The sequence below is a fragment of the Motacilla alba genome, chromosome 21, assembly GCF_015832195.1.
Source record: "Motacilla alba alba isolate MOTALB_02 chromosome 21, Motacilla_alba_V1.0_pri, whole genome shotgun sequence".
NCBI lineage: Eukaryota > Metazoa > Chordata > Aves > Passeriformes > Motacillidae > Motacilla > Motacilla alba.
In genome coordinates, this window is record NC_052036.1 from 5,604,299 (window position 1) to 5,619,709 (window position 15,411).

General features: G+C 54.1%; 2 protein-coding genes across 4 annotated transcripts in view; one reads left to right on the plus strand and one right to left on the minus strand.

Moving 5' to 3' along the window:
• PPCS (phosphopantothenoylcysteine synthetase) lies at positions 1-3,464 on the minus strand. Its single transcript, XM_038159558.1, has 3 exons — positions 2,735-3,464; positions 2,075-2,178; positions 1-612 (listed from the first exon to the last, which is right to left on the minus strand). The coding sequence occupies exons 1-3, from the start codon at positions 3,450-3,452 to the stop codon at positions 289-291; spliced, it is 1,146 nt and encodes a 381-aa protein (XP_038015486.1). The 5' UTR covers positions 3,453-3,464; the 3' UTR covers positions 1-288.
• Positions 3,368-15,411, plus strand: part of ZMYND12 (zinc finger MYND-type containing 12) — an 18,075-nt gene continuing 6,031 nt past the window's right edge. Inside the window, exons 1-6 of one of the 3 annotated variants that reach the window (XM_038159557.1) lie at positions 3,368-3,533; positions 4,858-4,999; positions 10,001-10,172; positions 11,523-11,692; positions 13,654-13,776; positions 14,592-14,712. In XM_038159557.1, coding sequence (XP_038015485.1) covers positions 3,451-3,533; positions 4,858-4,999; positions 10,001-10,172; positions 11,523-11,692; positions 13,654-13,776; positions 14,592-14,712 — 811 coding nt within the window. In that variant the 5' untranslated portion in view covers positions 3,368-3,450. The remainder of the gene's footprint in view (positions 3,534-4,857; positions 5,000-10,000; positions 10,173-11,522; positions 11,693-13,653; positions 13,777-14,591; positions 14,713-15,411) is intronic. The other 2 variants (XM_038159556.1, XM_038159555.1) reach the window with 2 other exon arrangements.

Sequence of the window (15,411 nt, forward strand, 5' to 3'; positions counted from 1 at the left end):
AAAGATTCAAGAAATTCTTTATATACAGAGACCTCCACAATTTCTCATCCTCCCAGCTCTCCCAGCCCACGGGACAGCAACAAGCTTCTTTCCTCCTTTAGACACCGGCACAAATATCCTTTGGAACGGTTTCACTCCCATGTATTTCTCTTTTACAAAGCTGCAACAGCTGTGGCCGAGCTGTATAAAAGTGCCAGAGTGTTGGACGGCCCTCCTGGTGCTCCGTGGGGATTGCTTTTTCACTGCCCAGGCTCCAGCCCCGCTCCCCGACACACTGCCAGCTGCTCCTCAGCCCTTCCTCTCTATGAAGGCCGTGTGCTGGCCCTGCAGGTAGCTCACAATCTTCTCCTCTATCTCCACGCCTTGGGCTATCTCCTCCTCGGACAGGGCTAGGGGAGTCTGTGAGTCCCTGGTGACGATGATGACAGAGGTTCTGCGGGACTCCAGGACGTTGGCCACCACCACCTGGTGCCGGTATTTCTCCAGAGCCTGCCGGGATTTATCCAGGAGGATCTGGGGATCTGTCTCCAGCTTGAAGGAAATCACAAAGGCCTCAGGGGCCCAGTCTCTGACCAGGGGTGACAGCATTTTTGGCACCATCTTCATTGTGATCTGCAAAGGGGAAAGATAAAAAGAAAAAAAAAATCAGTAAAAACATTACAGGAGTTTTAATAAGAGATGAGAAAGAAGCAAATTCCAGCCTTGTTTCATATTCCATTTGGCACCAGGAAGTTTTTCAAGGCAGTGTTTGGGCAGCTCTCACCAAACAAGGTTCAAATGACACTAAATTCAAATTAAATGATCCATGTGGTGCTCACAGCCAGGGGGTTCTGAGGCCGGGCCACAGGAACCCTGCATTCCCAGAGCTAACCACACTGGGGGAATATAAACATGAGGAGAGGAGATTAAAAGAAGCATTATAAGGGCACAAATCTGAGTTTTCACCTCTCTGGGGTTTTTTTTTTGGGTAGTTTATCGCATCTCCACCTCATAAAAGTGCTAAAGCATGGAGAAACAGTAGCAGACTCTGTTCTGCAGCTTCCCAACCTCTGGATCCATCACGGGCAATCAGGCCAGGTCTCATCTTTCCCATGTTAACGTTAAAGAATGAAGCCCAGCAACTTCTTAGAAAGTAATTAACAAACTAAATTTGGTATTTGTTATATAAAGAATTCCAGAGACACCTGCTCCCACTGCTGAGAGGGACCTCGGGGCTGCAGTGCTGTTCTGCCATCTGTACAAGCAGGATGGATCCCAGAGTCATGGAATGGTTTGGGGTTGGGAGGGACCTTAAATCCCATCTCATTCCACCCCTGCCATGGCAGGGACACCTTCCACCGTCCCAGGCTGCTCCAAGCCCTGCCTTGGACTCACACAGGGATCCAGGGGCAGCCACAGCTGCTCTGGGCACCCTGTGCCAGGGCCTGCCCACCCTCCCAGGGAAGGATTTCTTCCCAATACCCCATCTAAATCCATTCTGTCAGTTTGAAACCATTGCCCCCTAGTCCTAGCACTCCAGGCCCTTCCCCAAAGCCTCTCTCCAGACAAAAGGCAGCAGCTCAAGTACTCCAGGAGCTATTCTTGGAGCACTTCAGCTCCCTGAGACCCACCCTCTTCTCATCTCCATGGAAGCATGGGCAGCTTTAAAGGACAAAGCCAGAAAAGCAGGAGGCACCTCAGGGGGCCCTCTTCATGTGCCACAGCACAAGTGCAGACGTTTTGAAGCTGCTCCATATCAGACAGAGCAGCACTGACCGCCCTGCAGATAACCCATGGGACCCCTCACGCCTTCATCCCACCCTAAAAATAAACCTGGATCAAAGGGGAGCAGCGCTGACCCTGCCCTGCCCTCTTATCTGGGCCCCTCAGCGCAAGATGAGAATAAACCACTGCAACTCCAGGATTTCCAGAGGGCTCTGTCCCTGTGGGATCTCACCCTCTGACAACACAGACGAGCTGCTGCTCTGCAGCTGTCCCAGGTTTCATCCCCAGCCATTTCTCAGAAGGACCCTGGAAGCAAGGAGGGGACGGCTGAGGGGGGTGGCAGAGGGGGCCATGCCCAGGGGGGCCTCACCTGCAGGGGCCCCTCCGAGGACTGGATCTTGTGCTCCGGCATCTCGGAGACCGGGATGTAGAAATCCGACACGGCGGCTGCCAGGTAGAACATGACGCTGGAGCCTGTGGGAACACGACTGCTGTCCCCCGGGGCCAGCTGAGCTGCCACCCACACACACCAAACACCGGAGAGCAGGAATCCTCTCGGGGATCCCCCAGCACACTCCTGAGCAGGGCGGCACTGACCCCAGCCCGGCGTCTGCCTTGTCCCCTCTTCCCAAGCCCCGCCAGCCTCCAGGGACAGCCCAGACCCTCATGCCGGGGTGCAGGAGCCCTCCAAGCAAAAGGGCCTCCTTGTCCCCTCACGCCAGAGCCCCACAGGGCCCGGGATCACCTCACACCCGGGGCACCGTGAGGGGGTGCCCACGCCGGGGAGCCCTGGACCTTTCTCCCCCAGCCATGACATCCCCCCGCTCCCGGTGCCCTCACGGCGCAGACCCCCACGAGAGCCTCATCCTTCCTGATCCCGAACCCTGGCACAGGACCACCCCGCTCCCTCACACCGGAGACGCCCCCGGGGGGCCCCGTCCTCCCCTGCCTCGCGCCCCACGAGCCGGTGCCCGCCCCGTCCCTCGCTCCCCGGTTCCCCGGTTCCCTCACGCCCGGGCTCCCCCCGTACCGAGGGGCGCCAGGGCGCGGGCGGCAGCACGCAGCAGCGCCAGGTACTCCACGAGCCCGGTGAACTCGATGGCGAGCAGCGCTCCCGCCTCGGTGGCGCGCTGGTACTCGCGGAGCGCGGGCAGCAGCGCGGGCAGCGCGGCGGGGGCGGCGGCCACGCCGGGCGGCGGCCCCGGGGTGAGGCGGAGCGCGTCGAGCAGCGCGGGCCCGTGCGGCGGCAGGGCGCGGGCCCAGGGGAAGGCGGAGCGGGCGCGGTGCAGGAAGCACACGCCGTAGCCCGCCCGCACCAGGCGCTCGGCCGAGGCGGCGCCGCGCCGGCCGCTGCTGAAGTTCTCCAGGAAGCGCACGGCGCGCGCCTCCAGCGGCACCTGCGTCCCGCCCGACGTCACCAGCGCCACGCGCCGCCCGCGCGCCGCCTGCGCCGCCGCCCAAGCCCGCACCCGGCCCTCGGTCGCCGCCGTAGCCGCGTCGTTGTCGTTGTCCTCGTCCTTGTCCTTCTCCTCCTCCGCCTGCGCCGCCGCCGCCGCCGCCGCCATGACCGGGCCCGGCCCGCACGGCCCGCCGGAAGTCACGTGTGTCACCTGCCCCGGACCGGAAGTGTTGTCTCGGCAACAGAACGCCAGCGCCGCCGTTAGCGCCGGGCGGAAGTGACGACTCTCGCCTCGCCGGAAGCGTCTCCCCGGCAACCGCGGACGCGCCGAGGGCTCCGGGCCGGGCATGGCGGCGCCCCCGCGCTGCGAGCTGTGCGGAGCCCGAGCGGCCCCGCGGCGCTGCCCCCGCTGCCGCCTCGCCTCCTACTGGTGAGACACCCCGCGGCGAGCCCCTGCGGGCAGGAGGAGGCCCGGGGCACAGGGATTAGCTCCGGGTGAGGCGGAGGCACGGGCAGAACGCTTGGGGTAAGGCTTGGCGTGCAGGATGGGGCCCAGGAAGGAGGAGGCAGGGACGTGTCGCTACAGGACACGAAATGACGATACGATAACTGCCTAACTGCTGTTCTCAAGGTGAAGGAAAAAGGGGGGAGTTTATTTTCTGACTCTAATATTTGTAGTTTTTCAAAAGTGACAGTGGATTGGAGGGTGACAGTGCCACCTCTCCAATGACACTGGACAAACCGACAGTCCATTAAAGTTCTCCTCCTCTATAAAAGAATGCAAAACAATAATTTATTTACAGAAATTGTGTAAAAAATTCGTTACAAGAATGTAAACATCAAAAAGCTTTAAAAAAATCTTAAAAAATCAGAGCGACGGGGACAGGCTTGGGACAGGACGAGAGGCACAAAAGGCTCAGGACACGAGGCCCAGGGTGAGGCACAGGCCATGGGAAGAAGGCCCAGGGTGAGGCCCAGGAAGCAGGAACCAGCCACAGGATGAGGCTTAGGACACGTGGAGAAGGCCCAGGGTGAAACGCAGGAGGCAGGAGCAGGCCCAGAACAGGGACAGAGAGACAGGGACAGAGCCTGGGGTGTGGTCTGGGACACAGACGAGGCAGGGATTGTCCCTGGGATGAGGCTCAGCACACACAGAGCAGCCTCACAAAGCCCAGGACACAGGGATGAGATGTGGGGCCAAGCTCAGCAGGCAGGGATGGGCTCAGGAGGCAGGAGCAGCCCCAGGATGGAGCCTGGGAGCCTGGAGAGAGCCCGGGCTGGAGCTCAGCCAGCAGGGCAGCAGCAGCTGGAGCAGGCACGCTCACCTGGAATGCTCCTGCTGCCTTCCAGCAGCTCCTGCATCAGGCAGGGAGCAGAGCTCAGGGAGCTCTGGAGTGTCACACAAACATCCCTCACACGACCAGTCACTGAGTTCCAGAACATTCCCTGTTCCCACAGTGACCTGGGCTGGGTTATTTGGGGTTTTTGTTTTCCCAGCATTGGAATCCAGGGATTTGTTCAAGCTCAGCTGCATCAGGAGCTCAGGGAGGGATTGAAGTGAGGATTTCAGCACAGGGAACTGTGGGGATGTGGCAGGACGGACATTTGGGAATGTCGTGTGCTGGGTGCCCTGTAGGCAGCCCAGGGGCTCTGGGGAATCGTTGTGGAGAAAGCCCTGAACGACAGCAGGGAGTAATCTTCCCTTACATCATATCCCAGCAAACAGCAGTGTCTTTCTGCCCTCCTTTTGCCAGTGATGTCTCCCACCAGAAAACCGACTGGGACAGCATCCACAGCCATATCTGCCACCTGCTGATCCCAGTCCTCGGGCCCCAGCCCTGTTTCCATTCCGAAAAGGACAGAAAACATGGCAAGGAGCAGCTGCTGAGGAAGCAGGTGGGTGCAGGAGCAGCAAGCACAACTTCAAAGTGCTTCCAGGGAAGGAATTCCAGCTCCTCTCCCTGCCCTGGCTGCACATGGTGGGACACACCAGGGCCAGACTGGGATTTTCAGCCACACTGGGGTCTCCAGAGCAGCCTTGGCTGCCGCTGCCCAATCCCTGTAAAACAGAAAGGAGTTTCTTGCCTAAAGCCAAGCAAGGCTTTTGCCTGCCCAGGATCCACCCCTTTAGAATTCCTCCCTCTGGATGCTCCCAAGGAAGAGGACGGCACCTCCTTGGTTGATTTGGGACTTGGTTGCAGAGGTTTGGGGGTTGTTTTTTTAAACAAAACCTCAAACATAAGGGGAGTGGGAGCATCCTCTCTGTCATTCCCGAGCCTCCAGCCTTTTCCACAGTGTTTACTTCATGTCCTGAGCTTCCTCAGGCAGCAGCAATCCTGGATTGCTGGCCAGGGGGTTGGTCCATCACCCAGGCTAGTCTGGGATCCAGCTGAGATTTGCTTCTTCCAGGCTGTTTGATGGGAGGGAATCCCCTTTCCCAGGGCAAAGGGGCAAAGAAACCAAGCCCCCTCCCTTTGTTTTCCTAGCCAGCTCGGAGCAGCCTTTCCCACTCAGTGCAGCCTTTTTCTGCATCAGGCCTCGGGGACATGCAGATGTGCAGCTCCTTCCCAGCCCCAGCGGTTTGCAGCTCCTTGTGTTTCTGTTTGTGGAGTGCAGGAGCTGCTGTTCTGCGTTGTTGCTAAAACAACTCACCCAGGTGCATCTGCTCCTGAAAATCCTCCCCGTGGAAATGCCTTTTCCCTCCATGAGAACTCCCAGACACAGAATGACAGGGCAGCACACGGTGGGTTTGGAACAATCCGATGGTGCCGCTGAGGACATCCCAAATCTTTTGAATTTTACATGAATTATTGTTTCTGTGGTGTTTCTGGCCCAGCTCTGGGGACCAGCTCATTGCTGTCACCTTTCCTGGGAGCTTCCAGGAAGATGGAGTCCAAAGGCAAAAGTCCTGCTTGGTGAGAGCTCGTGACAGGCTTTAGGCAGCAGATTCCTTTTGGTTTTACAGGAACTGGGCAATGACATCACGGGCTGGTTTGGAAACTCCTGTCTGGCTGAAAATCCCAGGTGAGACTGTTGAGCAAAGTCCACAGAAGGTGTGTCAGGCCAGTGTGTCCCAAAGGGAAAATGCAAAACTTCCTTAATTCCAAGTTCTGTTGAAGTTGTTCTTTATAAAACCTGCAAGGAAGGTTAAAATGGGTGTCATGGGGGTGTGGCAGGGTGCTGCATCCAGACGTGCTTGAAGCAGTTCCAAGAAACTCCCCTGCTATTGAACACTGATGTTGACACTGATTACATCACTGACTTTATTGTAACTAAAATTATCCCCACACATTCCACCAGGCCACGTGGCTGCCAGCTGAGGGAAGTGCTCCTTCATTAGCTGAAAGTTAATCTGCTGGTTTAATTAGGTGAAGGGAAAGACAGCAGGAAGGCTGGTGGAGAGAAAGTCACTCTTGATTGGGGTTCACACTGGGTTAGCAAACAGCAGTATGGAGCTGGAGCCTGGGCTGGGAATGGCTCCTTGGGCAAGGCAGGGAGAGAAGACTCTGGGGTTTTTTTGAAGTGGAGATTTTTATAAGCTCCTTAACAACCCTTAACATCATCTGTTCTTTGACCTTTGTCTCCAGCCAATTTAAATAAAACAGATTTTGAGAATGCTCTGTGCTGGGACACTTTGCTTTCCTTCTCTCCGAAGAAAGGAGGGAGACAGTGGAAATCCCTCAGGTACCTGCTGGCTTTCCCAGCAAGAGGGAGAGTTCCTTTATGTCCAGCAGGATTTAGAGCAGCCAAGTTGGGCCTGGGCTGGCTCAGAGGTGTTGGGAGAGGGGGAGGTTATTTAGTGCATCACATTTCTATTCCAGATCCAACAAGAGTGCTTAAGAAGTTCCCCCCTGTGAGAGTGGGCAGGCCCTGGACTGGTTGCCCAGAGGAGCTGTGGCTGCCCCTGGATCCCTGGAAGTGTCCCAGGCCAGGCTGGACAGGGCTTGGCAACCTGGGATGATGGAAGGTGTCCCTGCCCATGGCAGGGGGCAGAATGAGATGAGCCTTAGGCTTCCTTCAACCCAAACCAGTCTGGGATTCTGTGCAAAAAAGGCCTTTGGAGTCAAAGGAAAAGCTCTGCAGGCTCATGATAACTGAGGAAAAAACCTTCTGCCCAAAGCCTGCCTTGGGTTTGCTGCTTTTTGAACATTTCTGCTGTACTTCACCCACTCCTGCCCTGTGTTTGTTTAGAAAACACAGAGCTCCAGCCTGAGTCAGGACACAGGGAAAGCTGGGCACATCCAAATGCCCTGTGGTTCAAGGAGCAGCGAGCTGGGAGCCAGGAGGTTTTATGAGTTTCATTCCTTGTCTGTGCTCCAAAGCTTTGTTGATAGAAATCTGCTTCTGTCAACATAGCCAGAGGGGTGCCTGCAGACAGCACCTCCAAACCAACAGAACTCCAGGTTTCTGTTGGGAGAAGAGCCTCACCTGCCTGAGTGATGTCAGCTCCCCACAGCTCCTGGGCATGGGAAAAGGTCCAGCCCAGCCAGCCCCAGCACTGCTCTGCCTGCAGGTTCAGCTCCAGCTCACTGGAGCCTTCCCTCTTCCTGAAATCCTCATTTCTTCAGACACACCATAGATTTTGGTGCCTGAGAGTGAATAAAGGATGTGGCACTGAGCCCTGAGTGTGTTCCCAACCCCCTGCTCCCACCTGGAGCAGAGCTGGGGTCTCAGCCCCCTCAAACCCCAAAAACTGTGTGGGGGCATCTTCAGAGAAACCTCAAATTGCAACACACATGGAGAGAGCCCAAAGCGACAGGGCCAGGGGCGAGGGGGAAACCAGGGCAGGGCCAAAGGGAACCGTTCCCCCAGGGCTCTTCAGGGCCAAAGGGAGCTATCCTGCAAGGCTTGGAACTGTGGGTGGAAATATTCACTGCTCCAGGGCTCCTCTTGCCTCCTGCTCTTCCTTTTCCTGGAAGCTGTGCCAGAGCCCAACCCCCAGCTTTGTCCTCGCTGCAGATGTTTCAGGCCATGGGAAGCAGCGATGATACCTTTGACAAGGAGTAAAAAAAGAATGATCCCGATCTGCAGCACCTCCCAGATGCCAATCTGGGCGATGCCCACGCACTGGGGCTTGCACTGGTTGCACCAGACTGGCACAGACAGAAAAAGCAGCCTGAGAAATACCAGCTTTTCCTGCTGCTGCCCCAAGCATGTGCTGGTTTTCTCCTGGGCACCACCTGCTCCCTGGACACAGTTTGTGTTTCAGTTTGTGAATCCCAAACTGCTTTGGTGTGGAGGAAACCTTAAAGTCCATTTCATTCCACCCCTTGCCAAGGGCAAGGACACCTTCCACTATCCCAGGTTGCTCCAAGCCCTGTCCAACCCAGCCTTGGACACTGCCAGGGATGCCACAGCTTCTCTGGAAAACCTGCCTTTCCCCTCTCCGTATTGTGGCAGCTCAGGAATGGGCGCTGTGTTTTCTGGCCCTTGGCTCTCCTCACTGGAGCAGGGGCTGTTGCTCTGGGCTGTGTTCTTCGGTGATCTCATTTATCCAAAAAGGTGTCTCTTCACCTCAGCCAGGATCTCCAGGAAACACTCACAGGCTGTCCTGGAGCTCTCTGTCCTGCAGTTGCTCCTTCACCCATGGCACCACTGTGCCTCGCTGCAAGCAGTTCCAGCTCAGCAGAATGCCAAAGCCTGGCCTCAGAGCTCTGAGATTGGTGTCTCTGCCCAGCTCAGCCCCAGCTGGAGGCCGAGGGTGAGAAAGGGGTGACCTGGTGTTTGCTCAGTGTCTCATTGAGAAAACCAGGGTAGCACTGCTGCGCTCTCCGGCAGCAGCACTGATTCCCAGGCAGCTTTCCTGCTGCACCACTGCTAGGAAAAGCTGATGGAGGAGTGTTGTTAGCTGGCTGGATGGGGCTCTGAGCAACCTGGTCTAGTGGAACGTGTCCCTTCCCATGACAGGGGGTGAAAAAGATGAGCTTTAAGGCCCCTCCCAACCCAAACCTTTCTGGAATTCTGTCATTCTACAAGGATCCTGGCACTTTTTCCTTGGCATCCCTGTAAGGGCACAGTATGCACAGCTCCTGGCAGGGAGCAGGAATTGGGATGGAGATCTGTTTGTGGAGCTGGGGATTACATCAGCTGCTGCTAACATTGGAGAGGCCAAATGGTGTGGACTGGTAGGAACAGCAGAAGGCAGGGAGCAGCTATATATGGATAAGTACAGGATAAGTTATGGATTCTGACAAACCCAAACACTGCAGGAGCTGCTGCACCACTGACCCCAGCTGGGGATGGATTCGCTGAGTATAATACATTCTGATTTTGACCAGTTTTCAGACTCTGCACACAAAATCCCAGTCCAGCACCAGCCAGGAGAGGGTGGGATGAAGCTGCAGTTCCCTGTGAGGAGCTCTCTCCTCACTCCCTGGCCGTGTCTCCGGCAGCTGGAGCTGTGCCATGCTGGCACCACGGGGCTTGGCTGGCTCTGAGTCACGCCGGAGCCCCTGGCTCTAATCTTCTTTCTGGTCTTGTGATGATCATTTTCTGTGCTTCACAGCTTTTATTGCTGCAGCCTTATGAGACCTTGTCAGGAGGCGTAAAGGATTCTTCGTCCGGGAAGGCACCACATGACCTGTGAGGATGTCCAAAGCCGTTCCTCCTCAGAGCAGGAATGGAGCCAGACTCTAATGCGTTCTAATATGACAGCTTTAATGTCTGCCTATTAATTACAGCCACAAACTACATTACAATTGCTGCTTTAGAATTTGAAAACCCAATTTTAAAAAGAGCCTGTGCATCTGTAACCACCTGGTCTAGTGGGAAGTGTCCCATGCCAGGGGAAGTGATGAGATGGGCTTTAAGGTCTCTCCAACCCAAACCATTGGGGGGGTTCTGTGATTTCTTTCTCCCTGTCTTTTCTCACTGCGCCCCTGCTCTGTTTCCCTGCAGGAATCCCTCGTTGCCGTGGCGCTGAGCACAGCCCAGGGGTTTGTGTGGGCAGGGAAGCCCCTGGAAGCGATTCCTGCGGCGCTGCAGGCGCTGCGCTTCGGCTCCCGCCTGTTCGGCCCTGCCTCCGTGCAGCTCGTGCCCATTTATCTGCTCCTGGCCGAGGCCTCCACGGGTGAGCATTGTCAACACGGGAATGCTGGCAAGGGCAAGGCCTGCCGGCTCAGGTTTCTGGTTTCCTTTTGCCATTTATCTGGAAAGGAGCACTTGTGGGCCCTGCTCTGCCTCAAGGGCATTGCAGAGATTTGAGCCGTCCCACACACACACCCCCCTCACACCCCTCTTCTGGGGCTCGGGGAAAAGAATCCCTCAGCACGCAGGAGATCAATGAAATCAAATGAAATGTTTTCTCCCACTGCACCGATTCCCACAGGAGAAGCTGTACGAAAGCCTATTCTTCACCTCCATGGCCTCGGATGACTCTCCAAGACACTCAGTTCCAGAGGGTGGTTAGTTGTGCTCTTATCTCAGGGAACCAGCAAACATTTCAGAGGCCATTGCACCCAAAGAACTCCGGTTCATTCCCAAATCTTGCTCTGCCTGAGCAGAGCTTTTTCTCATTGTGTGCTTTGGAAAACATGGCAAATGAGGGCATGGGAGCTGCTCTCCCTGCAAGAGAGATCTCTGTAAATCACTGCCATTCCAGGAGCACACACAATGCTCTGCTGGCACGACTGAGCTGGCTCGGGGTTGTCGTAAATGGTGTGGTGAGAGCAGGGAGAAAAAATGCTGTGAGTAATTCCAGTGTGATAAGGTGAGAGACATCAGTGCCTGCCTGGAGTGAACCTGTTTGGGCCACGTGTTCCAGAGGGATTGTGTGCCATGCATCCTCTGCCATGGAGCCAGGCTGGGAGAGCTGGGAGTGTTCACCTGGAGAGGAGTCGGCTCCTGGGAGACCTCAGAGCCCCTTTCAGTGCCTAAAGGGACTCCAGGAGAGCTGGAGAGGGACTTTGGACAAGGGACTGGAGTGCCAGGACAAGAGAGAACGGCTTCCCACTCACTGCCAGAGGGCAGGGTCAGATGGGATAATGGGAAGAAATCCTTCCCTGTGAGGGTGGGCAGGCCTGGCACAGGGTGCCCAGAGCAGCTGTGGCTGCCCCTGGATCCCTGGAAGTGTCCAAGGCCTGGTTGGATGGGGCTTGGAGCAGCCTGGGACAGTGGAAGGTGTCCCTGCCATGGCAGGGGCTGGAACTAGATGAGCTTGAAGGTCCCCTTCAATCCAAATCAGTCTGGAATTCTGTGGTTTCTGGCTCCTTTTGGAGCTCTGTAAACATTCACCTGTCTGTAAATGAGTCTTTAGACACCTGGGTAACTCAGAAACACTTGGGGAAGAAGTGGGGCATCCCCAAAATGCATCTCCATATCAAGCTACCCCAGGACAGCCAGTAGTATTCTTTGACTTTCCAGGTTAAAAAATGCTCCTCACCTTCCTAATTTCCCTGATTATCCCTACGTGTCATTGCAGGTGCTGGCCGTCCCCGACAGGCAGCCAAATACCTCTCCCAAGCCCAGTGGATTGTCCTCCAAACCCCAGAGTGCAGTGCTGCTCTCCAGTCTCAGTTACACCATGGGCTGGGGCTTTTCTCTATTGCTGAAGGAAACCTGGAGCAGGCTTTGTATCACCTGGCCAATGATGTAAGTCCCTTGGAATACAGGGACAGGGAACACTCCCATTTTAATTCCTTCTCTCCTCCCAGATCAATATGGAAATGCCAACAGGCAGATTTGGGATCTTGAGAGGGTTCACATCACAGACAGCCAAACTGGGTAGACCTGAGACGCCTGTGTGAGCTAAAGATGTGTTTTGCCAGTTATCCCTGTGAAGTGACAGAGAAGCGTGGAATCACTGAGGCTGGAAAAGCCCTCCATGGTCATCAAGTCCAGCTGCTCCCCCGGCACTGCCAGCTCCACACTAACCCACCTCTCGTTTTTTGAACACCTCCAGGGATGGTGATTCCACCACTGTCCTGTGCAGCCTGTTCCAATACTTGAACACCTTTCCCATGAAGGATTTTCCCCAATATCCAATCTAAACCTGCCCTGGCCCTGCCTGAGGCCATTCCCTCTCCTCCTGTCCCTGTTCCCTGGAGCAGAGCCTGACCCCCCCCGGCTGTCCCCTCCTGGCAGGAGCTGTGCAGAGCCACAAGGGCCCCCCTGAGCCTCCTTTTGTCCAAGCTGAGCCTCCCTCAGACACTCCTCATATGTTCCTCACATTCCTTGTCTTTATGGCTTCTCCCTATACATTTCTCCAGCAGCTTCATTTCAGTGCAGAGATGCCCAGACATTCCTGCCCCAAGCTGGTGGAGTTCCCTTTATTCCACAGATAATTTAAATTTTGGCTGTGACTTCCCTCAATACTTTCCCAGCTCTGTCACCCATTATTTAATTAATGCTTTATTTCCCTACTGCAGTATCTGGTTCAATGATGTTTTCTCCAATTCCACCTCTTCAGCCATGAAAACTCTTTGGAATTGGTCATTGCCACCTGTGTTCCTGTGGATGCTTTGCCTGTCATTTGATCCTCCAAAGCCAGATGAACTTCTCCACATCCTATTTCTGTCCCATGTAGACTAAATTTATCCAGTGATCCAGTGCTGAGTGATGTCTACCCACTCCTGTGGAATTTGATAGTGGCTTTGTGTGGGTGTAAATGATGACATAAAGGGAGAAGAGTTAGACCCTTTCTATTATAACACACTGCCGTGTCTCTGCTTGGTCTAGAAGCCCTTTGAGCATTTGATAATCGCACAAAGAAATCTTCCAAAAGTCTTTGGAGAGTTCCAAAATCCCCGTCCTTTTTTTTTCCCTTTTTTTCTTTTTTAATTCCCTAAATGTAGCGCCTGAAAGGGCACCAGGTAAGAAGTTTTTAACTCTTAGCGAGTTCAGGACCTGCCTGGACCTTGGCTGCGTGTCTGGGATCTGCTGAGAGTCACACAGCAGCTCAGAATAGCTGGAATGCTGCACTGCCTTCCCACTGCTGCTCTGGGGGAAGAGCAGCCTTGCCTGGGGGCTGGGAAAGCAGCAGGATGGGCTCTGGGAGAGGTGGCACAGGTGGGAAACCTGCCCTGCACTTTAGAGAATGAACCAGGCAGGTGCCTCTGCCCCAGCCAGGGGGGATTTAGGGTGCTGCATTCCCATGGATGAACCCCAAAAACCAGCTTTTTAGTTCTTTCCTATGGATAAACTCTGTGAACTAGATATATTCCTGTGGATCCTATGGAGAACCCCCAAAATACAATTCTTTAGTACCTCATTCCCATGGATTACCACAAAATATAGAGGTTTTATACCTTATTCCTTTACATAACCCCCAAAATACAGCTTAACACCTCATTTCTATGGATAACCCCCAAAATACAGCTCGTTAGTGCCTCATTCCTATGGATAGCCCCCAAATAGAGATTTTGGCACGTCCTTCCTTTACATAACCCCCAAAAAACAGCTTTTAAGTACCACATTTCCCAATCACTGTCAGGCATAATTTACACAATAAAAACCCCCAGCACTGGCAATATTAATCCACGATGGAAAACTTCCCAGGTTTGACATGAACACGAACCTTCTGGGGCTTATTCTTAATTTAATATTGATTTCAGGTTTACCTGGCCACTGCTGAGTTTGGACTAAATTCTGTGGAGGTCTCTGGAGGGTACTTCTACATGGCCAATATTTTCTTCTACCAGAATAAAATGGATGCAGCAAACTCACTCTATACTGAGGTTAGTAGAACCAAAAATGATCCTCTGAGTTTTTCTCAGCTTTTTTTGATGCTCTTTCCAAAGTTTTTTCCATTTCCTCTCAATGGGATGATGACCATATCAAGTGTCAGTGTTGCCTTTTAGGATCAGTCCCAGAAACCCTTTTTGTGCATAAATAATTATCTGAGTTAAAAACATTAATATTATTCCTGTTCAAAGTCAGTGCAAAATTCTTAATGAACTGTCTTCAGTTTGGGCAGCCAAACCTTGATAAAAAATAGCTTTGCTACCAAATTTCCTGTGCCAGGGGTTAGAGTCCCACCAGTACAGAGGGTCTCTGAGGAGTTCCTAAATCCAGGGAAGAGTGGGATACAAACAAGCCACCTGAAATTTACACTGGGAATCAGTAAAAAGTCACACCGATAAAAGATTTTCAGAATGGATTGATCAAGCAAGGAAAGTAATAATTATCTAATTGATTTCATAACTGAACAAATGAAATTTCATTTGTTTAAGCCAATTTTTGTGGAGGTAAGGTGCTGAGAGCTGCAAAGTCCACCACCATTCCTGTCCCAAACTTCAACTCAGCTAGCTTTTGGTGAAGATTTTGGTTAGATTTATTGAAGTTGGGTGACAATCCCTGATCAGCTGGAGGAGGGAGCAGTCCCGGCTGGGGCAGTGTGGGAGAGGAGCGGCGCGATCCCTCTGGGAGCAGCCAGCCCGGCTCGGTGACCCGCAGGCACGCGCCGGGGACGGGCCGTGCGGGGACATTGTTTGGAGAACAACTGAATACCAGGGACTCACAGGAGTGAAATAATTCCCATGCTTGCTGCCAGGTGAGCAGCCTGTGGCACGCCTGGCTGCTGGGCTCCCTGCACAGGCACCAGCGAGCGCTCCAGGCCCGGGCAGAGGCGTCGCCGTTCTCCGAGGAGGAGGAAGGCATCGAGGACGGGATGAGTACGGGCTGTTACTGCTCCAAAACCTTTGGGAAGCGGGGGGTTGGAGAGTCCCTGCACCCTACAGATCACCTTGGCGTGGTGTTTCCAGAGGCTGGATTGAATGGCAGTGCCAGTTCAGGAATGAGGGTGTTCCGTGGAAACCCAGCTTTGCCCTTGCTGGTTGCACTCCCTGTTTCACAGCTCGCTTGGCACTGACTGCAGCAAAGCAAGATTTGATTCGTGGACTCGTGGAATCATTTGGGTTAGAAAGGACCTTTAAAATCATCAAGTCCAGCCATTCCTCCAGCACTGTCCTGTTCACCACTAACCCACATCCCAAATGCCACATCCACGTGCTTTCTGAGCATTTCCAGGCATGGGGACTCCACCATCTCCCTAGGCAGCCTGTTCCAGTGCTTTACATGCCTTTCCATGAAAAAAATTCTTCCTAATATTGCGAGTAAACCTCCCCTGGTGCAATTTGATACTCAAACATCCTCATTTCTCTGCAGCTCCTTCGTGTCCCTTTAATAATGGATGTGACAGCTCAGCTCACCTAGGTGGGGGTCCAGCTCCCTCCTGGAGCAGCAGGACATGATGGAATAGCCTGTACAGATAATTGGATGTATTAATCAGGAGAGCACTCTTGGGAGAAAGGCTGGGGAGTCTCTCACTGAGAGAGGTGCAGAAAGCATCAGTGTGCCCCTGGTACTACCTC

Bases quoted from the DNA above. Each gene is read 5' to 3' on its own strand.
- PPCS (XM_038159558.1), bottom strand. From the start codon at position 3,452: ATGCCCGGCCCGGAGCCCTCGGCGCGTCCGCGGTTGCCGGGGAGACGC. The intron at 2,179-2,734 runs GTACGGGGGGAG...GTGTTCCCACAG, and splicing joins CCGCGCCCTGGCGCCCCTCG to GCTCCAGCGTCATGTTCTAC. The intron at 613-2,074 runs GTGAGGCCCCCC...TCCCCTTTGCAG, and splicing joins CCTCGGAGGGGCCCCTGCAG to ATCACAATGAAGATGGTGCC.